This window comes from Peromyscus eremicus, chromosome 19, assembly GCF_949786415.1.
Source record: "Peromyscus eremicus chromosome 19, PerEre_H2_v1, whole genome shotgun sequence".
Lineage (NCBI taxonomy): Eukaryota > Metazoa > Chordata > Mammalia > Rodentia > Cricetidae > Peromyscus > Peromyscus eremicus.
The window spans coordinates 3,366,312-3,392,853 of record NC_081435.1 but is presented as its reverse complement, the minus strand read 5'-3'; the positions used below and the strand labels follow the sequence as shown (position 1 = coordinate 3,392,853).

General features: G+C 45.4%; 3 protein-coding genes across 16 annotated transcripts in view; 1 reads left to right on the top strand and 2 right to left on the bottom strand.

The window, feature by feature from the left end:
* The window catches only part of Osbpl1a (oxysterol binding protein like 1A), a 191,967-nt gene extending 191,426 nt beyond the window's left edge, over positions 1–541 (top strand). For all 10 annotated transcript variants that reach the window (XM_059246373.1, XM_059246372.1, XM_059246374.1 and 7 more), the window contains one exon: positions 423–541. In XM_059246373.1, coding sequence (XP_059102356.1) covers positions 423–525 — 103 coding nt within the window. In that variant the 3' untranslated portion in view covers positions 526–541. The remainder of the gene's footprint in view (positions 1–422) is intronic.
* Positions 542–1,676: 1,135 nt separating this feature from the next.
* Cabyr (calcium binding tyrosine phosphorylation regulated) lies at positions 1,677–12,087 on the bottom strand. Of its 5 annotated transcripts, none has more exons than XM_059246387.1 (6): positions 11,955–12,087; positions 9,465–9,637; positions 9,317–9,370; positions 5,769–6,110; positions 2,475–3,078; positions 1,677–1,761 (listed from the first exon to the last, which is right to left on the bottom strand). In XM_059246387.1, exons 2-5 carry the CDS (start codon positions 9,610–9,612, stop codon positions 2,477–2,479), a joined length of 1,146 nt encoding a protein of 381 aa, XP_059102370.1. In that variant the 5' UTR covers positions 9,613–9,637; positions 11,955–12,087; the 3' UTR covers positions 1,677–1,761; positions 2,475–2,476. The 5 variants fall into 5 exon arrangements, with proteins under 5 accessions (XP_059102370.1, XP_059102367.1, XP_059102368.1 ...); XM_059246385.1 differs by lacking the exon at positions 1,677–1,761 and adding an exon at positions 11,303–11,366 and having other exon boundaries at positions 2,966–3,078; positions 4,948–6,110; positions 11,955–12,020; XM_059246386.1 differs by lacking the exon at positions 1,677–1,761 and adding an exon at positions 11,287–11,366 and having other exon boundaries at positions 2,966–3,078; positions 4,948–6,110; positions 11,955–11,985.
* Positions 12,088–16,555: 4,468 nt separating this feature from the next.
* The window catches only part of Ttc39c (tetratricopeptide repeat domain 39C), a 90,450-nt gene continuing 80,463 nt past the window's right edge, over positions 16,556–26,542 (bottom strand). Inside the window, exons 9-14 of the mRNA XM_059246228.1 lie at positions 24,834–24,943; positions 23,385–23,508; positions 21,533–21,630; positions 19,414–19,518; positions 17,855–17,893; positions 16,556–16,915 (exon numbers count right to left, since the gene is read on the bottom strand). Coding sequence (XP_059102211.1) covers positions 16,826–16,915; positions 17,855–17,893; positions 19,414–19,518; positions 21,533–21,630; positions 23,385–23,508; positions 24,834–24,943 — 566 coding nt within the window. The 3' untranslated portion in view covers positions 16,556–16,825. The remainder of the gene's footprint in view (positions 16,916–17,854; positions 17,894–19,413; positions 19,519–21,532; positions 21,631–23,384; positions 23,509–24,833; positions 24,944–26,542) is intronic.

The following is a 26,542-nucleotide window of genomic DNA, read 5'->3' as shown; positions in this document are numbered from 1 at the left end:
ACTGCCAGTCTGGCCACCAGCAGGTGTAACTGCTCTGACAGACAGCTCACTTGTAAAGTGGAGAGTGCCTATGAACCAACCCTACGGGCACTGTACACCTGCCTGCTGTAAGTATGTGTTCCCATGTGCTAATTCCTTATTCCTGATTGCGTCACAGAATGCCTCCTCATGGGTGATCACAAGAGGACAGATCACAGTACTCATTGATAACTGCTGTAGAGCTAGATCTTAACAACTTTTGACTAAAGACCCTTTCGAATAGTGTGGATACATATTCTCTGACTAGAAAAACTATCTCTTCTTTAGAGTCTCTGAGGAAATCCATGACACACAGAGCCAACTACTATAATCTAGTTAAACAACAGTATTCTGTGGGTTTTGAGGCATTTGCTCTCTAAATTTTATCCTTTCTTATTGGACAGGTGGTTCCATCAAGGTCCTAACCCTCACAATGGAGCACAGGACTGGATTTACTCTGGCAGCTACTGGGACAGAAACTACTTCAATTTGCCTGATATTTATTAAAGTGCAGAGAAGTCAAGGTGTTTGGCTAATCTACATTAAGTCTTAAGCTTAAGTTTTTAAAAATTTCCCCTTGGTTTCTATTCCTCTATGATTTGCATTTCACCCAACAAGGTAGGGCATATGGTCATACTGGTGAAGGTCGGAGGGAAAAGGAGACGTTTTGCTTCGTGGGTCTGCCGACTTGGAATACTGTTTATGCAAAGTGAGAAGCTGATGGAGGTGCTGACCTATCCCCACATGCACCGGAGTCTATACCTAGTCTAACACTCAGCTTTGTGGAATTCTAGTGATCCAAAAATCAAGTTATTTTGAATATTTTTATGCTATTATGCTTGAGAATCTTAGGTGTAGCTTTGAAATGTTTAGAATTCTTCTGTACAATGTTATGTGCACAAATGTAAAGGTTGTTATTTTATAAAAACTAAATTGGTAAGATGGCCTTTCAGGGAAATTAGCCCTCAATTTTATTTTCCCACCTCCAAAAAGGGGTGGGGCAGAATCAGGATTCCTGATTTGAAAATTCTAAACGGAAAAAGGTATTTACTCATCTTCGTGCTCTGAATTTACTTTCACATTCTGTGTTCACTGTCATTAGAATTTGCAGGGTTAAATTGTATGTTTGAACTGAAAATCACAAAAATGCCCTAGAAATAGATTTTAATCGATATCATTACCTAATGACAAACCTTTAAGCTTCAACTTCTAGTGGCAATGCCACGAAGAAATTAAGCTGCACTCGTGTATTATAATCTATGTAAGAGGAGGCCTTGTGCATTTTGAGTTTGCAAGGTACTGGAGACCTACTGTACAGTAGCTTTGCCCCTTTAATTGGGGTAATCTCATAGTATTTATCCAATCAAATCCAGACTGAGATACTTGCCCTAAAGGGCCTTAGGTAGCTTCCAGTAAGTTATTTTAATTGTATTAAAGTTAACAAGTGTTATAATGATGCTAAATAAAGGCTTTAGAATATTAAAAAAAAAAAAAGTGTGACTGTTTTCAGAATTTCAGCTGATATTGTAACCTGACACTCAAAGGTGTCCCCAGGGCCAGAGAGACTGCTGCCTAGCTGACACCATTGTACATGTATGAGCTGGACAATGTTAAGGCAGTTTGTACACCTGCTAAGTTACTAAAACAACAATGCAAAGTTTCATGCTTGCAGGAAGTTTATTGATACAGTTCACGTGGTGACAGACTCCACCTTGAATGCTGACTCAGCATCATTTTCAGTATCTGTTAATGAAGAGACATTGAACTGTTTAAATATCATGGGATGAGTGAAATCTGATCTACATTCCTTCTGTTCCTAAGCTCTTTGCTAATCAAAAATATCCTAGCAGTTCCTGCCACCCTCAGGCAGTCCGCTGTGCCTGGCCTCTTGATACTACAAGGTTGTCATGAATCAGGTCATGGCTACACAACTGAAATACCACCCCCTCCCAACCCCCAGCATCACAATGGCTCAACTTAGTTCAGAATCCGTAGCTTTCCTCAGCCACAGGCCTGGAGCACTGGAGTGCTCGTCTCCTACACTCGGGGCCATGTCTTACTCAACCCACTGTCCACACTGAAGGGAAAAGCTTGACATTAAGCCAAATTGAATTAAAAAAAAATTGAGTGATAAAATTGTCTTAAAATCCCAATTAAGCCTAACTGAATTTAACCTCTTACATGGACATACAGTTAGTATCCTATCTCTGTTCCTGTTTCTTAAAAATTGATTATCCTCACTTTAAAGAAAAATTCAAATGTATTCTATTCTCTTTTTAGAATCTGCCATATACTCAAAGGTGGCTGGGCATTCATTAGCAGCTTTGTAGTTGGGAGCCAAGCCCATAAACTGAAGGATACCCCACTATTACCAAGTGTTTAACTATCTCAGCCTCTAAGTGCTGAAGGATCAGCTGTGTTAAGGCCCACACATCAAGGTAGGAAGGGTTACCTACTCTTAAGGTTCTGCTCTGCGGACATGGGCAGTAGTCACAGTAATTTCGCCAGCAATACCGTAACTTCCAAAGGGAGTACGTTTGTCACCAGATCCTGAACTCTTTTTAGCTACATCTTCTACTGGGAAAGCAACAGAAAGAAAGACTGGGCTTTTCGGTCTGGGGCCATCTTGTCCACTTGTAGGAGGACTGGCATTCTGGGGGTTGGGGGCAGGTCTCTGGAATGTCTGATCTGCAGGAACAGCAATGGGCACTTGTACTGCAGCATATCTCTTCAAGGCCTCTGACTGTGACACCACAGTGTGTCCAGGAAGAGGTTTCCAGTCCTGCGCTTCCTGAACATTTGAGCCTACTAAAATAAAAGGTGGGGCACTGGTCTTCTTGCTGTCATCCATCATCACATAGGTTGGAGAAGTGACTTTCGGTGGATTCTGCAGAAACTGTGGTGGATCCTTAGGATTAGGTAAATAGAGGGTCGCTTGGGGAAAAGGCCCAAGTGCAGGTGGCGGTGATGGGCGACTTTGTTGATTCATATCAGTTAGACAATAAAGTGTCCACATATTAGAATATGGTGGTGGTTGTCCTGCTTCGCTTGTTGCTAGTGCTATAAAAAAAAAAAATTGCAGGCGTTAAAGGTTTGTCTCTGTATCAGGCACTATGCACAGTCATATCTTTGTAAATCTTTTTTTCAAACATATAAATAAGCAACTGTAATAGTATGTGCCATAAAGCATGCTATAGAGAGGACTACAGAAATTGTGCCTGGTAATGTGAAGGAAGAGAATGACTCAGAACAGTTGGAAAAGGAATTGGTAGCAATGGCAGGGTCAGTAGAGTTGCGGCTAAAGAAGCAATTGTATTCTAAGTTGCTGTTTCCAGACTCTTACACTGTTGGCTCTTTGAGACAAGGTGTCACTGTGAGCCCAGGCTGGCCTTGAACTCTTAGCAGTCCTCCTGCCACAGCCTCCCAAGAGCTAGAATTACCACCATGCCTAACCAGAATCTTAAACTTTATATGTGGCTTCTACATGGTCCTCAGAAGAAGGTTAACAAAACTTTTTACTTTTACCAAAAACAAACACAAAGCATGGGAAGCCAATGAAAAATCATGATAGTACATCTGCATAGCAGCTCCTCCCCCAAAGTCAGACACTACATGTCACCTAATGTCCCTGGTCTTTGGACAGGCCTGTCATCTCCCATCTCCAGTCTGTTGCTTCACCTAGGAGTCAGAATCGCAGAGGACTCCTTTTAGTCAAGGCTGGGCACCACCATCTGCCTTAGAAGACAGCAAAAAGCTGGTGGACACTTTAATACAGAGAGCTAGAAAAGCCATCCATCAGCTTACAGCAGGGGAATCTATAGTGCGGAGTGTGTCCTGCCAAAGATAGGGACTCAAATGTGTCAAGTTTGTGTTTTGAACATCAGGCCATCCATTTCTGGGGGCAGCCTTTCTCTCTTCACAGAAAAGTTCACTATGCACAGACTAAGTGATGCTTTTGATGGCTTCAGACAAATTCAGTTTGTCTTCAAGCTTCCTAAAAATACAATCCAAATCAGTCTTTCCAGATGGAAGAGTCTAAGACCTCAAACTGAGTTTTCCTGGTAACTGTCCGCTGAGGACAGCTGTCCTTCAGTAACAGCTAAGGGCCTGAAAACAGTGACTTGTTGAGGAGATGCTCAAGCCGTAGGCTATTGCCGGCCGCACAGGCTCTGGGTAGCACTGCCCTGCCTTTCCAGCTGCAGCAAATCTTCACACTGCCAGTCAGAATTTGATGCTAACACCTGCGTTGGTACTAGTTCTGGATCGTTCTGGTTTGAGTCAGAGTTGAGAGTTTCTGCAAGAGGAATGGGAGGCTCCACAATCAGATGGAGATGGAGGTTATATCACTTGTGTGTCAGGAGGAAAGCAGCTGGACTTTGGTGTGCCTGGGGTTAAGTGACCAAAGGACCCACGCATGTGGACTGCACACACTGTTTTCTTTCTGCTGGTTTCCTGTGTCACAGAAGTTCAGTCTAACCTGTCCTCTCTCCATCCAGCTGTGACGCTGCCCCTCAGCCACAGGAAGGTCCCAAGCAGGAGGCAGTGTCTGAGCCAGCATCCCAAGCCTGACTCAGTGCGAAAGCAGTCAGCCACACCACCATTTCCTTAACGTTTTAAATGCCACAGCCCAAATACAGGCAGGGTTCAGGGTTCGTTTTCCTAATAACCATTTTGTAAACAGGCATTAAAAACCTAACAGATTCTTAGGTTGACAAACGTGCAAAATGAATCAGCCTTTGAACGTGCCATGTGATTTGCATAATTGTAAATTTTTAAGTACAACAAAGCCTTTAAGTAGGTTTGGCATTTAAAAAACCCAAAAATGGACTTTGGCCAGTCGGCAGGAGAGCCAACCTGTATATATGGTTATTGAATACAGATGTTACCTGAAACGCAGTATGTGAATGTGCAAGTATCTAATTTTCTTACCTGGGTTCATCAAACCTGTTCAGGTGCATCTTCCCCATCTGGTTGGATTTCAGGTTCAGTAAAGCCTCCTGGCGCAGGAGGGAAAGGGTCACCAGATGAATAGGGTGCAGAGTTCTCCCCTGACTCCTCCTGGCCAGGATTGTCAGGGTCTATGGTAACGATCTCCATTTCAAGGTGCAGAGATTTTTCAGAGGCTATTTTGACAAAGCCCTCTGCATCCAGGGGTTCTGCAGGCTGACCATCTAAAGCAGTGTTAGAGAGCAGAACTGTAGCTGCTGCCTCCATGTGTACTGAGGACTGGTGCTGGGAATTCTCCACCTGCACAATTCTCAGAGACTCTACAGATAGTTTAGACACGCCTGAGGAGGTCTTGGGTTCTACTGGTTTGGGACTAACTGGTGGTGACTGCTCATTTTCTTTAGAACAAGCAACTTGATCATTAAAAGGGATAACTATGAATCCCGGTATCTGCTCAACATAGACAACTCCTTCATTGACAGGCACATCGTTACATACGGATGGTACATGAAAGGGTGATGTAGCCTGAGTGTCAGGAGCTTCATAAGCAGGAGGTTCTTGTTCACCCTGCAAGGGGGCTGAGGAAGCCTTTGATGGTTCAGCCTTAGATTTAGGACCCACAACTGCCTGCGCAGATGTTTGGCTCATAACCTGCACTGCTACCATCTCTCCAGAGCACACCAGAGGAGCAGACACCACGACTTCTTCAGCAAACTCCGCACTCAGTGCCTCCTGGAAAACGGAGGGCGTACTTGTTGCCACGTCCACCATTAAAACTTCAGAATGAGTAGGTGAGACATTACCTAACATCTGAGCAGCAAACTGAGCTGGGTCAGCCGGGACATAGGCATACTCTGCAGAGACAGGTGCTGGAGGTGGTGATGTGGGTGGAGTGGTAGTCTTAGGTGTGGTTGGTTTGGAAGAAGGACCCCAAACTCCTTCACATGTCTCCTCAGGCTGGAGTTCAGCGTGAACTGATGGAAACTGGGTAGTTTTGTTGCTAAATAGTGGTCCAGCTACATTGTCCTCCTCTGTGTCTGTGGATTTTTCCATCCGTGTAGGTTCGCAGGAAACTGGAGCTGTTCTTCCTGATTCCTTTACACATTCTTTCTTCTCCAATGTCGCTCCTTCTGCCCATTTCTCTACTAAAAATAACAGCCAGACGAGTTAATCAGCAAACACTCCTCACAATGTTTTCAATAAAGCTGGTAGGTTGAACTTTCAAATACCAATATACACAGATCTATGTGCAACATCTGTTTATTAGCATAGCTAGTGAACCTGTAACTGAACCTGTAACAACTCATATCCACCTAAACAATTCATTTCCTTAGAAATAAATGACCAGCATATATTGTAGTATAAAACCAGTATCCTACCACTCTAAGCTGATATTCAGTTCCTAAATGGAAGGAATTGAACCCTCCTAGTCTGTTGTCTCACCAAAAAAGAAGTGGGTGGGGATACTGAGGAGATGACCCAGCCATGTGAGAACTGGTCAGGATAACTGGAATGTCACCTAAAATCCCAGCGCTGGGGAAGTAGGGAGGAACAGGCACTCTTGAGAGCAAGCTAGCTAGCAGGAGTTGGCAAGCTCTGAGTTTAGTGAGTGACCCTGCCTCAATAGTGTGGCATGTGACCAGTGTCCATTTTGGGCGTCCACATGCACCATGTCCACACACGCAAACCTGCACATACAAAACCAAATATGAGCAAAGGAAAAACTAAAGATTAGGGTGGGAAGTAAATCATTCCACAGTTGCAGTTGGTGTCATAACTTGGAAAGGAAACACACGGATATGTATTCCTCCACTTAAGAAAATCCATTCGAAAAGTTTAACAGTGAATTTGTCATCTGGAGCACTGTGGCTTTTCACATTAGGAAACATATATATATTCTAACTTGAAAATGGTCATATTTGCTGGTGAGCCATTGTGGCGACAACAAAAGGCAGACTAATGCGCCAAGATGAGATCAGACAACTGTATCCTGGTCATACTTTCATGCTGCCTCATGACCTCTCCAGAATGAAGCCATGTTACCACTGTTTTACTCCCTAAAGGGCAATCTGTTTTTGTAACCACACTGTGAGCTTCCTTTCAGATTATCTGTATACTCTGCCTGTTTGTTGATATCTGTAGTTATTTGAAGAGATAAACAGCCATATCTCCTCTAGTGCCATCAAAAGTATGGTTGGCCTACAAATTTTGTTACTCGGTTAATCCAAATTAATTAAAAAATTTGAGATGCAAAAACATTAAACTACATATTATTAACCAAATCCACATTAAAATGAAATGTGCTATCAGGTAGTTATCTTCCACCATAAAAACTCAGTCTCGCTATTATGAAACAAGGAAAGCCTGTGCACTCACAGTATTTGCTAATGCAACTCTCGTTTTGAAGACAGAAAGCAATAGCCTTGACTGAGAAACTAGGATCATGGATATAGAAAGAGCAGTGTTCTTGGACTCGCTTTGTATATGTGGCTAAGAATACATAAGCAAGTCCCACAGTTTCTCGTGGTTAGCTAGTAATGTCATCAGGAACTTGTAAGAAAGCAGCTGTACCAGACAGTGCAACATTCCAGAAACAGTGCACACCTCGTTCTCTGCCCCTTCCAATGCCCATGTTCCCTACTTTTCATCGGGATTTCCTACTTTGGGTGTCTTTCACTGCAAAGCCAACCATCCTGATGTTTGCATTCTCCTAGACCCGACTCCCTAACTTCTTGTAGCTATGGTTATCTTTGACTCACAAAAATGACATGGTTTGAACCACTGAGGCAAAGGTACTGCCAAGCCTGATGACCTGAGTTTGGGGGACCCACATGAACAAAGAAGAAAGCTAACTCCCAAAAGTTGTCCTCTAATCTACACGTGTGCCATAGCGTGCACATGCACACAACACACAAAAAATAAATACAAGTAAATTCAAAAGAACACTTCAGGTGTAAAAGTGAGAGGGATGCTGAAGAGGCGGCTCAGTAATCGAGAGCTCACTGCTCTTGCAGAGAACCCGGGTTTAGTTCCCAGCATCTGTGTGGTACCTCACAACTGCCTATAATTCCAGTTTCAGGGGACCCAGCACCCTCTTCTGGCTTCTGCAGAAGGTGGCGTGTGTATGTATGTGCATCACTACACACACGCAGGAAAACACTCATCCACATAAATCGTTAGAAGAAACTTTGTTTATTTGTTAATGACAGTGTGAGGGTGGCTGATAACTACTCTCCAATCATCCTAAAGCTGTTGGTCAGTCTACAGGGCGAGAACTATTCAGCTACTTCCCACAGTGGCCAGGAGTCATTTTACCTCAACACAAAATGCTGAGAGAAGCTTTCCTCACTGCTCTTTTAGACGCACTATTTACCAAACTTCACCTTTTTTAACTTAGAATAATCTGCCTTTTCTTACAACCCTTGGTAAACAGTTGCTTCTCTGCCAACTGTTCCATGCTGCTACACTCAATTGCAAATCCATGGAAAACAACTTCCTCTGTACATACATATGCTACTGTGTCACAATGCCCAGGATGTGGAGGAAACCACTGTTCCATGAGAAACATCTGCTCACTCTTTCAGCAGACTGGGGCAAAGATGGCTGCTCTGTGTAGACTAGGTAAGAGCAAACTTTCTCCTAACCTCCATGCTTAAGCCTACATTGAAATATCTCTCATAAAACCCCTAGCTCTATTTCATTAAAAAGTGTATACATCTTGAGTATTCCTTATCAGAAATGCATCAGATTTTGAAGTTTAAAAAAATATTTTAGAGTATCTACAAAGCCTATTAGTAGAGAATCCCTACCCTGAAAACCAGGGATGTGAAATACTCTAAAACAGAGACTTTGAACATTGTATTCGTTTTCATTTTGGATTTTGGAGCATTTTAAATAACTGATGGTAACCTGTACAACTTTACAAAATGCCTTACTACAATTTACTGTGAAGTACACGTTCTCTTAAATTCCCCTGTACTTCCTACAGGTGTGCAGTAGAGAGGGTCTGAACCAGTTCATCTGTACTGTTCTAGACCTTCCTGTATATTCATTGTTCCAAGTGGAATCTGTGGCTCTAGGACTGACCCAAGGCCTCACGTGTGCCTTTTAAGTGCTCTACTACCAGCCCTGAGTAATCCCCGGCCCCAAAATAAGCTCTTTTTAAAATTTAAAACCTTCTAAACTGGAAATCCTGATGTTAAAATAAACTAAAAGTGACTTAGTAAAAAGAGAAAGCACCAGTATGCTTACACATAAACCACTGTGTGGTATCTATTGGCATAATTACGAATGTGTGTTACCAAGTATGTTATGGCAACACTGTTGAAGTGAGCATCTCTGGGGCACTTACCTTTTGTCTGATGAAACTGTTTAATCAGATCTTTTATATCCAGAGATGAATTCCCTGAACGAATAAATGCAGGAAGTCAAATGGAGATATTTTTCAATTGAAAATGATTTTGTAAAGCAGCAGATAGAGAATCTAAAGCAATACAAACCTTCTCTAAACACAATGAGTTCTTTAAAATAAACTGCTGCAAACTGGGTGATGTTTGTCGGATTGGTTTTGAGAATGGCTCTGCTAACTCCCTCAAGCAGAGTCTTGAGGCCATAGGGTACAACAAGTCTGGGCTTTGAAGAAATCATTTTGGCAGGATGTCTGTAATTTCAACTATAATGAAGAGAAACAAAATCTTATACTGTACATTACAGTTACTGAATTTTCTCATGATTTAATTGGGGGTCCTAAAACCAAATCTATTAAAATTATTAGCTTTACTTCTAATCTCTAAGCATTTATTCTAGTAACATAGTGTGCAATCCTTGGTAATAATTTACAAAACAAACTACTACGCCCTGCCTACTATGCACAAACAAGGGATCTAGCACTCACTAAGAACTGTGTGGGTGTGGAGATGCTACATCAAGGGCGTGCTTTCCAAGACCTGAAGACCTGAGTTTAATCCGGGACCCCACAAGGTAGCAGGAGTGGATGAACTCCTCTAGAGAGCAGTTCTTTAACTTCCACAAGTGGCACACGCGCACGCGCGCGCGCACACACACACACACACACACACACACACACACACACTTTAAATCAATAGGAAACGCCCTGCCAGGATTACCAGAATAATACATTTTAGGACCAAATAAAACACATAAAATCCAATGTTTCAATAAAGATAAATTAAGCACATATATTTCCAAATAATATCCAAATATAGGCACTAATTTGTAGAGTACAGGAAAAAGATATTTTTTCCTAAATATATCCCTGGACACATTTCCCACATTCTAGAAGACAAGTTTTGCTTTGTTTCTCTTTGGTATTGGGACTTGAACCCAGGACTTTCCCAAATAATACTAGGCAAGCACTCTACCGCTGAGTTATTTTTTAATGTTAGGTATATCTATGGTACTGTACTATGCCATATCCATAATATATAATTCTTTCTTTAATCAAATTACCCTTTACTTTCTTCCTGTTTCCCTTTTCTCCTATCTTGCTGACCCCCACCCCTACCCCACTTTAGACTTGACTGGCCTGGAACGCTCTCTGTAGACTAGGCTGGCCTCAAACTCAGATATCCACCTGTCACTGCCTCCTGGGTGCTGGGAATAAAGATTTGGGCCACCATATCCATCCCCTTGATGACTTTCACGTGGTACCCCGAGAGTTACATAATCTAGGGGTTGTACTAACTTTTGACATGGGTTATGCTATGTACAAACATGTTGGGCTGCACTCGTGGCTGTCCTGGGGCACAAGCTGCAAGTTGGACACACCTAAACCTATAATTCTCATGGGTGTATTGTTTGTCGGCCCTAAATTGGGTGTTCACTCTGAAACATGAAAGCTTGCAAATAAGTGAAAAATTGAATCTCTTTAGTAAGGGAAAAATTACAGTGCTGCCCGTCTTTTGCTAAATATGGGTATTAAATTGGGTCCTGAGCTACCAAGGAGCCACCAGATATGAAAGAGGTGCTTAAATCATCCAGACTTTGAGATATTTAAAAAAAAATAAGGTTGCTTAGGGGAAATCACAGCTGTTCTAGACACAACTACCTTAAGAATGGGTACTTATAAAGAGCCGACTACTTTGACAATGAATTGTGCCCTACCACCCTTACATGTTTTATGGGACTTAGTGGCATAGTTTATAACAATTATACCAAGGGCCAACTTTTAATAAAAACACAATATGCCACAGCAAAATGTTTTTATTTAAAAGCACCTTTCACTTTACTAAAGGCCAGGCAAAAATAAATTTTGACCCAAGCAAAACTTTTGAAACTACAATGAAATGTTTAATCCCTTACTCATCAGATGCATTACCGAATTAAGCCATCTTTTGGGGGAAATGCAGCTTTACCACACCCACACGCTAAATGGCAGTGATCTGCAACACATAAGCATACACACACAAATATACATATGTATATGTTTTTGCTTTTGTTTTTAAATAAACACCCCAGGAGCCGTTTTCAAAGTGACCAGCAGGCAAAATGGAGCAGGCACAACACTCTCTCCTTAGGTAATTGGTGCTACCAACCACGAGGCGGCAGTGGGATGGTGCTAGTACCAAGTCTCAGTTTAGGAACACTTGAAAGCCAGGGATGCGGACTGTCCCCAAGAACTTCCTTGACTGAGAAAAGGCGGTAGCAGCAGCGAGGTGGCACCAGACCTGTCACCAACCCAGCTGACGGAGGGCTGTTCAAAAGTGATACCTTAGCTCTTAATTTTCAAGAACCCTCGCCAAGAGCGGCCTTTCTGGAAAGGCGCATCCTCTGGCACGTGCCCCTGACACTACCCGGGTGGGACGCTAGCGGGGACTTGGGGGCCATGGACCCGGCACTCCGCGCCGCGCTCGGCAGGGGCCGCCAGACTCCCGCCCGACCCCCGTCTCCCCCTCCGAGCGGCCTCCCGCCGCTGTCGGCCCGCTGCCTTCCGGGGCTCGGCCGGCGCCGTCCCGCCGGGCCAGGCCCACCTTCTCTCCGGCTTCAATAAAGCTTCCTCTTTGCCCCCTCGCCGGCGGCTCCTGTGGGAGAGCCCGCGGCCCGCCGACTATTTATACCCCTGCGTGCGTCATGCGTGCGTCACAGAGCCCCGCCCCTTTGTTGGGGCCCACCGGAAGAGGCGAGGCTTCGGCCGACCCAGCCAATGAGGAGCCGGAGGACAAAGGGGGGGTGGAGCGAGCGGGAGAAGGAAGCGTTCGTGTTTGCACCCTGCTCTGCGGGAGCTGACGTTCTCCAGGCGGGGGCTGCGGCCGGGGCTGCGGCCGGGGCTGGATCACCCGGCCGGTGGCTAAGGACGCAGCTCAGTTGGCAGAGCTTGCCTGACGTGCACGAGGCCCTGAACTCAGTCCGCAGCACCTCAGAAGACAGGGCCCGGAGGTGCTCGCCTGTAACCCCAGCTCTGGGAGGTCGAGGCAGGAGGACACGGTGATTTCCAGTCTCTTTGATTCATGCGACCCTGTCTCAAAGAAACAAGAACAACAAACACAGGTGTATAGGGAAGAAAACCTACATTCACAGCTGGCTATCCTGACCTTGCCGCCTCCTTTCCCCGCACCTCCTAGATACTAACCGTCTTGGTAATGTTTACAAAGAGTAAGCTCTGCCACACAAAACAAAGAGGGAATTACAAACACGGCACACTTTTCCTCCTGGGAAGCTTGCCTGCCGCTTTTTTCTCCTTAATTAGGATCAAGCCCCATCTCACACCCAAGCCGCCCAGGGACAGGGAGCAGTCTCCTGGGGTCTCACCACACCGCACCTGGGGGGGGGGGGGTTCTTACCATACCGCATCTGGGGCGTGGGGGGGTCTTACCACACTGCACTGCTCTCCGGGTTTCTCACACGTGGTTCAAAGGGGCTGCATCTGCTCTGGGCCGGCTTCCCATCCTGCTCCCATGGTCCTTTCCTCTTCCTGCACCTCCCAGCACTAGTTTCTGCAGCATTTTCTTGCAGTGATCTAGGCCCACGTTTTCCTTTATGGACTGGAGCTCCCTGGAAGACTCACTGTTAGAACTCCAGTGCTGTGGAGAACTGTAGTAGTGCAAATCAAAGGCCAAAACTGTCTTGGGCTATCTTTAGTGCCCTTGCTAGCCCTTTGTTGCCCGCCTCTGTGGGGTTTAACAACATCCTTCTGGGTGTAGGGCAAGACCTTTGGGAATGTATTATAGCAGCCCCGGAGTTTCCACCAACACAGATAGACGCTAACGATCCCATCAACATCTAAACCCGCATGAGATTCCACCACTGTGCTGTCGGATACTCACCCGACATCCTCACCAAAGCATCTGCACATACCTTGATTTGTAAATGGGCTCTGTTCTGTGACTACAAAAGTAACCACTTCTATGGTGGCTTAGATTAGATTCCGTGTAATCTGAATTAATGTTTCTGGGCGTAGTCACTCGTGTTTGGTTCAGAATAAACCTTCCTACTGTCTTTGTTTTACTTCCACCCAAGCAAGCAAGACCATACCACACAACACAATGGCACAAGTGTGTCTTCATAGCTATAAGGCCACATGTGAATGCTTGCCACTATTTTGCTTAAGAAAGAAATCAATTTCAAAAGCTTACAGAGCAAAGTGTGTGTGTGTGTGTGTGTGTGTGTGTGTGTGTGTGTGTTAAAACTCCAATAGACTTTGCCATTTAATTTTAGTTTGCAGAAATAGAAAAAGTGCAAACTCAGTAATTAATTGGTTTATAAATTCTGTGACAATAAATATTCTAATCTGTGACACCTGAAAGTTTTAATTCTTTACTCAGAAGACTTATCTACCATGCATTAAAATAAAAAGATACCTAACTCCATAAAGATAAAAATCTTAACTATATCATCCAGAAAAGTACACAATACATTGTCATCGCTAGGCCATGCCTCCAAGTCTGCCAAATTAAAAATATGTATTTAGCATACATAAAATATCCATTCTCTCACCAAAAGTACAATCTAATACAAAAATATGTTTGACATTTACAAACTGGAAGGTCCACTGGAGAGCCTGTGGCATAGGACGGTTTGAAATTGGAAACTTCAATGGCAAAAATAGAAACAATTTTAATCTATAAATAATTTAATTTGAAAGTATGGGGCTTTATGTAACCTTTGAATATAGACTAATAGCTTGAAAGGTTTTGAACTGAAAATTCAGAGAAGAAAAACTGAAGCAAGAATGTCATGACAGTCTCAGACTGCTCCGTGATCCTGACAGAACCACCTTCCACACACTGTAGGCAAGTGAGGAATGCTTGGTAACGGCCACAGTTTTCTCTCGAGTTACCAGGTTTCCAGGATTCGGGGCCACTGCTTTCTCTTCAGAACCCCACCCCCACCCCGAGCTTCTCGGATGTACTCGGCCATCGAATGCAGGGCTGTCAGCTTCTCTTACGTCTTCACTCCCTACCAGACCCACATCAGGATGTCACTATGAACACTTCAGTAATCGTCTATCCGAAGTGGCTGACCCAGGGCTAAGGGACAGATAATGATGAGACAGAGTTCGTGAGGAAGGACTTCCACGAAAGACACCACTTCCTCAAACAAGATTTAAATGTTTTCGGGGGTTGTAGAACCCAGGCCTCCAGCACACCAAGTACTCTACCACTAAAGGTAATCTTCAATGCCAGATTAGGATACCCCATCCTTCCATTATCAGAGTAAATAATATGAAATCTGACAATAATCTAGCTGATTTGTTACTTTTTTACCTCCTAAGTATTAAAATATTGATATCAAGCCAGGCGGTGGTGGTGCACGCCTTTAATCCCAGCACTTGGGAGGCAGAGCCAGGCGGATCTCTGTGAGTTCGAGGCCAGCCTGGGCTACCAAGTGAGTTCCAGGAATGGCGCAAAGCTACACAGAGAAACCCTGTCTCGAAAAACAAAAAAACAAACAAACAATAAAATATTGATATCCCAAGCCAGGTGTGATAGTGCACGCCTTTAATCCTAGCACTGGGGAGACAGAAGCAGGTGGAGATCTCTGTGAGTTCAAGGCCAGCCTAGTCTACAGAGCTAGTTCTGGGACAGTCAGGCTACACAGAGAAACCCTGTCTGGAAAAAAAAACAAACAAATTGGTATCACACAAACCTGTGGCTCAGACAGTAGGATTTGTAAATGAATTGTACTCTAAAATGAAAACCTTGAGTTCAATGAAAATTTAGAAACCTAAAGATGACTGAGCCAAATTATGGCAAAGATTCTTAAAAGTGCCTGTGGTATTTATTCAAAACCACAGCTGTGCAGCGCTGGGCACAGAGAAAACCGGATCATCAGTAAAGCTCAGCAATAAAGGACTAAAACAACTTGGAGTTCTTTTTATAATATCCAATAACCCGGGGTAAGAGGTGAGTGACTGAATCCTGGCAATATACAACCCTGCAGGTCCATCACCACCAAATATCCTCAGGTACAAACCTACACTCACGCTACAATAGCCTTTGTGGGATATATGTTAGAGCAGTGGTTCTCAACTGTCCTAATGCTGCGACCCTTTAATACGGCTCCTCATGCTGTGGTGACCCCCACCATAAGATTATTTCGTTGCTACTTCATAACTGTAATCTTGCTACTGTTATGAATTGGAATGTAAATATCCCACATGCAGGGTTGTTCAAACCCCCAGGGGTCGTGACACACCTTGAGAACCACTGTGCTAAAGGGTTTCTAAAGTTAATCATCATACACTTTTCACCACAGAAGAACTCCTAGAACACAGGTTTCCGGCAGGACTGGCAGCAGGGACACGCTCCTGATGGTGATCTTGAGCTTCTCCCTGCTCTTGTGTTGCCTCCCTTTGAGAACTTGTGCAGACAATCCAGGAAGGGATGTGTGTGTCGGGGAGTGTATGTGTCTACCGTACGTGCATGTAGAGGCAGGAGGTCCAGTTCAGGTCTTCTTCTACCCCTCTCCTTGAACCTGAGCTGTTTCAACAAGACCGCCTTGACAGTGAGGAGCTCAGGGATCCTCCTGCCTCTGCTCCCAAAGCACTAGGATTACATCTGTGCTTAGGCATGCTCGGGTTTGTTGCTGTTGTTTTGATGTGGGTGCTGGGGACAGGAACTCAGGTCCTGTGTTTGTGTGTCAAGCACTGCATTGACTGAGCCACCTTCCAGCCCTGGGGCTGAAAATGGTTGATGCAACTTGAGCTGCAGAGGATCTTAGCTTTGATAAGTTAAGCATGGAGTTCCGGGTTATTAACATGTTTTATATTAAAATAATATCGAGTTCCTGATCCTGAGGTCTGCGTTCTAGCTACTGCCCCATGAAATATGAGTAACTGACTGCAGTAAGCTGGCGGCCACTGTTGTACCTGAGTCTCGCTGCAAGTAAAACAGGGGTAAGAATTTTGTTCAGAGATCCTGCCAGCCTCTGCCTCCTGTGTGCTGGGACTAGGTGTGTGCCACCAGGCCCAGCCAGGAATGTTTGTGCTACAACGGTCATAGGGATATTTCCAGGATAAAGTAAAACACTAGAAAACGCTTTAATTTTTTTCTAAACACAAGAGACATGCTACAATTCACACTAGCCCACTCTGATCTATGTTTAATGTAGGCGCTGCCACAAGACCACAGGGTGAATATTTAGTGTGATTTTATTTTAAAAATAATAAATCACAAAACTAAAATGTTTGAACAAGGTCACTTAACCCTCTCCCAGGTCGATTATTTTTATCATTTGACATCTTTATTACTCCGAAGCTACATATTTAAAAGAGGAATCTTTACTATGCCAGCAACACCAGGAAGTCATCCCTGGCACAGGTGGCCTCTTCCAAGGGGCTTTCTCCTCTGCTTTTCAGGTGCTGACCCAGGGTGGAGGGGACAGAGGGGTCACTTGGAGTTTCTCACTGAGGGACCAGTTCCCTCAGGGAGGCCAGAGCAGCATGGACGCGGACGTGCAATCTGTTTTCAAAGTCGTAGCCGGAGAAGTCCTCCTGCAAGGGCCAGATAAAGATGACTGTCCCCGGGTGTCACAGGACAGCACACGCCGCATCTTACAGCCCTGGAGTAACTCCCTACCTCCTAGAGGAGACTTCACATCCACCTGATACTCTTACTCCCTATCACTCAGGCACTGTGCTTAAAACTGTTAGAGTGGTGAACAGCATAAGCCTGTAATCCCAACACTCGAAAGGATGAGTCAGGGGGATTACAAATTCTTCTGGAAAAAAATGACCTCATGTTATTTTTGAAATACTAGTCTCAAGTTGGGCTCAAAGCAAGCCATTGTTAGGAAATTCTTCAAAAACATAGGTGGGGCGAGGGGACAGCTCAATAGTTAGGAACACTGGTTATTCTTCCAGAGGACCCAGGTTCAATTCCAGCACCGACATGGCAGCTTATCCTTAACTCCAATTCCAGGCATCAGACACCTTCTTCTGGCCTTTGAAGGCACCAGCCAGGCATGTGGTACACAGATATACGCTCAAGCAAAAACACTCATATGTAAAATAAAAATAACAAATATTTTTCAAATGTATCTATGAAATCAAAAGTTAATTGTTCCTGGAGCTGGATATGGTGGTGTAAGACTGAAGTCCCATCTAGTCAGAAAGCTGAGGCAGGGGAATCTTCCTGGAGCCTAGTAGTGCAATACTAATCTGGAAACACAGCAAGACCTATTCAAAAATTTTAATAATACAGTTTATTTTCCCTATCAAAACTAGAGCACTTATAAACATGCCGAATGACTAGATAGTAATTTATCCTAATAAACCCTTCAAAACCAGTGCTCGTGGATTTGCTTAGCTACTGTTCTCTCCAGAATTAGTTACACATGTATCAACACTTGCACATTTTCCTGAATTAAGACCCAGGTGTACAGAAAACAGGGTGACAAGAGCCATGGGAAGAGGGACTGGTGTGCTTTTTACCTTTGCCTGAAGGAGTAGAGTTCTGCCTCTTCCCACAGTCTGTGAACATAAGAAAAACAGACTGTGTCTTAACAGCCATGTCCGCAAATCAGTGGAGGACACACAACCAGGACAACCCACAGGAGGCACAAGGGGGGCCAAGGACAGTGCCTACTTTCTCTAATGTGAAGCTAGTTATTAGTTTGCGTTAAGGCATTACTTGACAAGTAAGTTTTCATGGCCCAATATTGTGTACAAAAGGCAACAATTTCAGCACAGTGTTTTGTGTTTGTTTTCGAGACAGGGTTTCTCTATGTAGTTTTGGTGCCTGTCCTGGATCTTGCTCTGTAGACCAGGCTGGCCTTGAACTCACAGAGATCCACCTGGCTCTGCCTCCTGAGTGCTGGGATTAAAGATGTGCACCACCACCATCTGGCTCAGCACAGTGGTATAGGCTGAAAGTCTTACTAAACAACTTAAAGTAACAGTAACGAAGTCTCGGCTGGAGACAGTACGTCCCACACCTGCTGGAGGACCTGCTAAGTGAGCATGGACACTGGCGGGTCCCAGAGCTGATGTCCCAGAGCTGAGGTCCATTGACATTGAGGTAAGACTCCATGAGAAGTAAACAGTCCCTTACAGGAAAGGACACCAAGCTTCACGTTCCATCTAAATGTGTGATAGGTACTTTATTTTTATTTATTTATTTATTTTTTCTGTTTTGGTAAAATGACTCAACAAACTTGAGTCACTGTTTTCGGGCACTAGTGAAACTTGATTGTAACAAAACCAACAAAAACCCAATTACCCACTTGCTAACCTACACATCTCTGTGTGCATATTTGGGGGCATTCTCTGTACAGAGTGTAGAGGTCAGAGGATGATCTGGGGTATCCTCAGGTGTTCTTTCGTCTTTTTGTTTGAGACAGTTTCTCTCAGTGGCCTTCCAGGGAGCTCAGGCTCTGCCTCCCATCTCTTGGCACTGGGTTACAGCCGCCACACCTGCTTTTCATGACTTTGGGGATCCAAACTCAGGTCCTCACACTTGGGAGGCAAGTCCCTCACTAACTGAGCCATTCCTAGACCATAATCAATAGATAGTAGCTGCCAAGTTATGTCCGTGATGTTGTAACAATTTCCAAGGACTCACGTGTCCTCTTCACTTATTCGCACCATGACTCTTAGTAAACTGGCAAGCTGGGTTTGCCCACTGTGCGGACTAGGGAGTGGGCTTGTGCGTCGGTAACTTGACCAGTGGCACACTTTAAGACACAGGGCAGACATGGCATGGCTCTCATATTCTCAAGGCACTACACCATGTCATACCACTCTGAAAAGGGCAATAATTCTTCCCACAAAGGAAGATCTGTATGCAAAGTCACATCTGGAATTCAAATTCCAGGGTGGCCATTGTTGCCTCTTTAAAAACATTAGCATCAACTGACATCAGCCTCCAGGACTCGCTCAGGAGGCCGAGGAAAGCAAACCCAGCAGGAGGTTCGGTCTAAGTGAACAGTATTCTCTGCTGCTCGTGGGCACGCTCCTGTGCTGGAGACCACGAGCACACGAGGAAGTCTTACCTCTGGCCTGCCTAGGAGGAGACAGCCAAGTTCGTAGCAGGCGTACGGCTGGACATACAAGTTGTTCTGACGACACAGCTCGTCTTTAGCAGCACTCTGGAAGAACTGAGAGTCACACAGGTATTACTGGAAAGAATTCATTTCCTACTTGGTAGAAGGCTCTTCACAGCCCTCAGGAGGCAGGAACGGAGCATTTCTCTAGATCTAACTTCCTCTTCTCTACTGATCTTTATTTCTTCCCAATTCTAAAGTTTTCCTTGTACTGGGTCACATAAGGCCATCTCCATGCAAGTACACAGTGTGTTTTGAACAGATCCCCATCCCCAGAGGCTCTTCCCTTTCACCTCCATCAGTTCCCATGGACCGCCCCTAGATAATTTCATTCATGCATCATGTCATCTAAACACAAATGATCTGATGCATTAAACTAGGGCCTGGGGACAAGAGAAAGCTGAAACCTGTCCTTCTGAGAATGAATCCTCTCACTATGACAATCCCCGTCTGTACCCACATCACCCAGTGACGGAAATTCCTTCCTGTCTCTGAATTCTCATCTGCACCTTAGAAGCCCATCCACTCCTGCAGGGAGGTTTCCCAAGACACAAACACGCTGGCCATCGGGCCACCAGATTCCCTACGACACAAACCCGCTGGCCACCAGGCCACCAGGTTCACTAGGAGACACAAACACACTGGCCATTGGGCCACCAGGCCACCAGGTTCCCTAGGACACAAACACGCTGGCCATCGGGCCACCAGGTTCCCTAGGACATAAGCACGCTGGCCACCAGGCCACTAGGTTCCCTAGGACACAAACCCGCTGGCCATCGGGCCACCTGACTCACGCTGCTTCCTCTCTCAGCCAACACACCAACCTGGATGGACCGGAAGAAACTCTTTGTCTGCTGTAAAAGTCTAAACATCCCCATTTTAAGATAAAAACCACACACAGGCCAAAGTCTACCTCCCGATATACACCTTGCCATTACCTAAGTATGCAATCTAAAATAGCTCTTTAGAGTCATGTAATAACTAAGATAATTCACATCAAATGATGAATTTCAAATTCAATATGAAAATATTAATATTCTATAATTTAAAGGTCAAATCTATATGAAACTATTTCAAAAAGTAGGCAATGTCATACCACTTATTTTAGTTTTAATTTTAGTTTTCTAACCTAACTGGCCTGGAGGTGTAGCCCATAATAGAAAGCAAACCTAACGTGAGTGAAGCCCTGAGTCCAGTTCCTAGTACAAAACAATGAACAAAACCTTAGTTAAAACAAAAATCCCTCCAGCTACATGGGAAATGACTACTGAATCTGCCCTGCACACCGGCTGTTTGGGTATAAACCAGCCCCAAGGCGCCTGTGGTAAAGGCCTCGTCCCCAGCTCGGCTAGTGAGGAGGGACTAGACCATCAGGATGCTCCATGCTGATGGACCATCCGTTGATGAATCCTCAGCCCAGTGGGACTCTGGGAGGAGAAGCTGGAGGCAAAGTCGGTGACTGTAGCGTATCTGTGGAGGAATATCCTCTTCCTGACTGATTTTCTGCCTCCTGGGGGAACTCTGTCATGTCTTCTTACAGGATGCTCCACCTCACCACAGCCTGAAACTGAGCTAGGAAAAACCTCCCTTCGAAGCTCAGGAGCTCTCTTGCACAGGGTCGGACATCTCCCTAACTCGCAACCTAAGGAACAACTTTGGAGGCCTCTCCTCAGCTCTGGGCAGCCATGTATTGTCATGAAGAGAGGAAAAGGAATTGCAGGAGAGAACACGGTACCCCTAATGTGCCGCACCAGACACCCCTGTCCTTGTCCATGAGGGCTTACTGCTCCCTCAGATAGCCAGCCCCCCATTCCCTCCCCTCCCAGCCCATACTGTCATCCTTGACAGAGAGCAGCGCCCACAGAAGGAAGCTCTAAGATCCGTAGTTACGTTAAGAACATCACATTAACCATCTTGTCCTCCCGGCATCTGAAAACGCCATTCCTTAAGACGGTGCAGAGTCCCCCACAGGGCAGAGGTCCTGTCTACCCTCTCATCTGCCCCCTCCACAAGGCCACGCACACGCAGGGACTTCATTTGTTTACTGGAGCCATAACAACGTGTTTACCTGCACAGCATCCTCTGAGTTTCCCAGACACTTGTGTATGGCACCGAGGAGCAAATGCTTCAGTCCAGTGACAGATGGATCGTCCACTTCATGGCAGGCTTGGAGAGGTGTATGAAGGAAGGGAAGACACACCCTTAGGGCCTCAAGTGCCACCAAGTTCACCAGCTGTTTCTCTGGCTAGTTTATGCTTTTGCCCCCAAATTTCAGAAGGTGCCCATTGCTCATCCCCTCGTGACTCTCCTTAACCAAAGAAGGGCAAAAATACAACCTTTCTGTGTGTATGTGTATCCACATGTGTGCAGGTGCACGTGTGTACATGTATTCATGTGTGTGCAGGTGCACATGTGTGAAGGCGTATGTGTATTCACATGTGTGCAGGTACACATGTGTATATGTATTCATGTGTGTGCAAGTGCATGTGTGTGAGGTGTATGTGTATTCACATGTTTGCAGGTGCATGTGTGTGGAGTGTATGTGATATGGCCTCCCTTCCTTCCGTACCTCTGAGGGTTGTGGTGGGTAGCAAACTATTTTATAGACCACAACATGCCATTCAAATGTCTATAACTAAGCTTCGATTATTTGTTTAATACATAACAGAGCCTTACTGTATGAGAAAATCTAGTTTTTTTCTTGCTGGGAAATTTTCCTGCCATTATAATAAAATGGCTGTACCAAGATTACCTCTAGGCCTTTATATTTTCAACCACATGAGTCAAAAAAAATGTAGGCTTTTAATGACATGGCTACATATTTACTCTGGAAATAAGACTTATAAACTTTTATAACACACATATTCGTAACAGTTTTACTCGTAACAGTTTTACTCGTGACAGCTTAAAACATGTCATCAACAGGAGGGTAGGAAAGCAAAGAGTAGCTCTGGTATGTTCACACAATGGAATACTACACAGCAAGGAAAAGAAACGATCTACTAACGGAGGCTATGGCAAATGCCAGGCATGATGCTTCATGAAGGAAGTCAGGCACCAAAGAGCGCCCCTCTCCTGATTCCACTGCCACGCAGGTCAAAGACAGGCAAACTACCCTCTGGATACAGAGCTCAGAGCAGTGTCTGCACTGAGGCGGTGGCCGGCAGAGAAGGAGCCAAGGAAGTCACCAGGGTTGTGCAAATGTTCTGTACAGACACCCGGCTGTGCATAGTGCCCAGCTCTACCACCCAGACACTTCACTACCTGAACCTTTCATGTATGTGTGAGAATCACACTTACAGACACTTCACTACCTGAACCTTTCATGTATGTGTGAGAATCACACTTACAGACACTTCACTACCTGAACCTTTCATGTATGTGTGCAAATCACACTTATAGACACTTCACTACCTGAACCTTTCATGTATGTGTGCAAATCACACTTACAGACACTTCACTACCTGAACCTTTCATGTATGTGTGCAAATCACCCTTACACGAAAACAAGAGCTTCCTCTGGGAAAACAGTGTGTGCCCACACAGCCACTACCTTGCACCCGTGTAAAGCTGGCCCCAGTGCCCTCTTCTGTTTTGTCTTTTGAGACAGGGTCTCATGTAGCTCAGCCTGCTCTTGAATTCACTATGTCACTAAGGATGACCTTGAAGTACTGTTTCTCCTGCCTCCACCTCACAAGGGCTAGGATTACAGGTATGTGTCATCACGCCCAGTTAATACCACCTTTACTACGTACATCACCAGGCACCCAGGGCAAGTGTATCTGTCGACACCAGTGTGCTCTACTCCTGTCACCGAGGACACTACCTACCACAGCATGATCGATGTGTACTCTGTGTCAGGGGCGGGGCTGAGGGAGGCTGCCCCGATGAGTCAGCCGACTGCACAGAGCACCGTTTACCTTGACTCATCCTCTGCAGGTTGGGGAAGGAACAGTTGGGAAGAGCTTTCCACAAGTACAGCACTTCAATGGATGCCAGCACACACAGCACTCTGGTCGGGCTTTGCTTCCGAAATCTCTCAGCCTGCAAGGAATTCTCAAACCATCAGGCCCTGACCTTCAAAAGCAAACTCAAACACAAGCTGGGCTCTGGAGACACATCACAGTGCAAGATCAATGTAAACAGCTGCAAACAGAAAGTCTCTCCACATCACAAATGTTTTGTAGTTTTTAAAAAGTATCTATTCATTGCTATGACTTACATTCATTATTCAGCCAAGTCTCGGGTATCTGTGTTCTGAGAATGTGGGAATGAAGAAGATGCATTCCACTCACAAGCTAGGTGACTGACTAACTCAGTGGGTCCATATGGCACATTCTTGTCGAGGTCCTGTGGACTTTCAATCATGAACTTAGGCCCGCCGCTCTCAGCTGTACTCTGCGTTATAATTTTATGTATGTATTTATTTTTCAGTACTGCAGAACCAAACTCAGGGCTCTGAATATGCTGGACAAGTGCCATAGTACCGAGCACATCCCAGCCTTGTGATCTATTTACTTATGTCAAAGATTTACTTTATTTTTTAGGTGTGTGTGTGTGTGTGTGTGCGTGTGTGTGTGTGTGTGTGTGTGTGTGTGTGTGTGTGTGTGCGCACGCACAGGCAGAGGTAGACCTGAGTGAAGGGTCTTGTTGAGGCCGGAAGACGGCACTGTATTCTCTGGAGCTGGAGTTACAGGCAGCTGGGCACTGTGACTGGGAACCAAACTTGGGTCCTCTGCTGCAAGAGCAGTCATCACCCTGAGCTGTCCCCGCGTCTCTGCAGCCCTCTCATCTACTTTATGTTGGAACAAATTCATTCATTATTCATTTAATAAAAGCTAATTAAACTTTAAAACCTTATGGAGTAAAAGAAAAACTTTAAAACTAAAGTGAAGGAAAAACCAAACGAGGACAAGCTAGGATGTCACTCAAGGTTATTCAGCCACATCTTAGTGTCAGAAATAGACAGTAAAATTGGGACAGTTCCCCCATAGTCCTGAGACTTCTACAGATAAATGTAATGCCACATTTGGTCTTTATTATATGAAAATGTGATGTGGTCATCATCCTGGGAAGCAGAGCCATCTGCCTCTCATGGGTTCTACCAACTTCTAAAGTGACTCAAACTTCAGACAGACACTTCCTCTTTCCAGGAGGGCTCATCAGCTGTACAGGGTCCAGGATAGCTCATTAAAAGCCAAAACACAACCCTGCTTTAGTTATGTGTGCCCTTTCTCCTCAGAGCAGAAACAAGGCCACAAGAAAAACACACTGAATGTGACAGCATAAAGCTTATCCAGGGAGGTGTTAGTGTCCCCATCCATCACAGGTGATGCTCATGACGGACAGGTTCTGACATACATACATACCTTTTTTACTGAGAACTGTTCAATCTGGTTGTTTTTCCTTTTGAACAGCTTCTGGACTTCTTTAAAGACAAGCTGCGCCCCATCTACGTCACCAGTGGCCCCCTGACAAACTGCAAAACATCAGAATTGTATTCCCATGGTCTCCAGGGAAAAGACACAAACAAGTTATGTCCATAGGACCCCACCCCATGGATTCAACTCTTTCTAGCAGGCTGGTGTTTCCAGAGTTTTTTGGGACACAAAGCATCTGGGTTCTTGCCCTCCAGTAGGAGGAGACAGTCTCACATGTAATAAAATGTTCAGTTCTTGTCACAGGGTATATTAGCTACTTGAAGATCCTGCCTTCGGAGCGCTGAGTAACAAGGGTGTAGGAAGAAGAGTACAGGGGGCACGGGGAGCACGGGGAGCACGGGGAGCACGGGGAGCACGGGGAGCACGGGGAGCACGGGGAGCACGGGGAGCATGCATTCACGAAGCAGTCTGCACACACTCGTTGGCCATCCCCATCACAAGCCACCAGGGATGTATGAGGACGATATCTCTCTCTCTCTCTCTCTCTCTCTCTCTCTCTCTCTCTCTCTCTCTCTCTCTCTCACACACACACACACACACACACACACACACACACACACACACAGGGTCCCATTGCTGCAATGCTTATGGAGATGGAAGCCCTTAGGGAGGAGCAATGTGGTGTTTTTAGAATGCTCAGAGAAAACAGGATCATTTTTCTCTGGATTGTGGGGAGCCATGAGGAGCTGGGAGTTGAGCTGCACCTTGAAGGGTGGCTGACACTCGCTGGCCAACAGGCCACCTGCCTCCCAGTCTGGGGATCAGTCACATTCCCTCTGCTTCCTCAGCAAGCTTCATGTCCAGCATCAGCACCACTCACTACCTTAATGAAATGGCCGTTATTTGGGGCCTCGCCCGCTCAGTTCCCAGCAGCACTGAACGCCTGCTCTTTTCACTGGGTTTGGTCTTGGCCTCATGTCGCTTCTCTCCCCAGTTGGAATGGAGGAAACCTGCCCGCTACTTCTGCCTTCTTTACTTAAAAAACCAGAGCATCTGGGCAGGCAGAGCACAGGGCCACGGCAGCCATCAACGGGGCACAAAGAAACAGATGCACGAAAGCTGAGGATGCTGAGGTGAGGGGATGTCGGGAGATTCTTGGTAGTAAGAGGGTTCAAAAGAAGAAACTACCCATTTCCACCTGCATAAACAGAGTAGGATCTGTGCCAATCCAAAACAATGGCCACATCTACCTCAGCAATGGCATGGCAGCACCAGAAGGGTGTGACAGTCTGTGTCACCAAGCGGTCACTGTGGATCCAGGACAAAGAGGAACAGGGAGCGAAGTCTTGAGGCCCAGCAAACCAGTGAGGAAGGAGGACTTCTGCTGCCTTAGCTTGAGGTGTCTCAGATCACTGGGAACATTCTTATTTCAGTTCGACCTTCCTCACAGTTATGTATGTGTACACATGTGTGGGCACGCACACTGTAGTGCACACGTGGAGATAGAGGGTAACTTGCAGGAGTGGATCCTCTCCTACCCATATGGGTCCCACAGACATCTTGCTGGCCTGAGAACATCTTGATTATGTGGCCTATGCACATGACCATGGGGACACATGTGCATGTGGAGACCAGAAGCCAAGGCCAGTGTTCTCCTCCTCCTCCTCCTCCTCCTCCTCCTCCTCCTCCTCCTCCTC

Bases quoted from the DNA above. Each gene is read 5' to 3' on its own strand.
- Cabyr (XM_059246384.1), bottom strand. From the start codon at position 9,612: ATGATTTCTTCAAAGCCCAGACTTGTTGTACCCTATGGCCTCAAGACT. The intron at 9,371-9,464 runs GTTTGTATTGCT...TTATTCGTTCAG, and splicing joins ACTCATTGTGTTTAGAGAAG to GGAATTCATCTCTGGATATA. The intron at 6,111-9,316 runs GTAAGTGCCCCA...TGTTATTTTTAG, and splicing joins ACAGTTTCATCAGACAAAAG to TAGAGAAATGGGCAGAAGGA.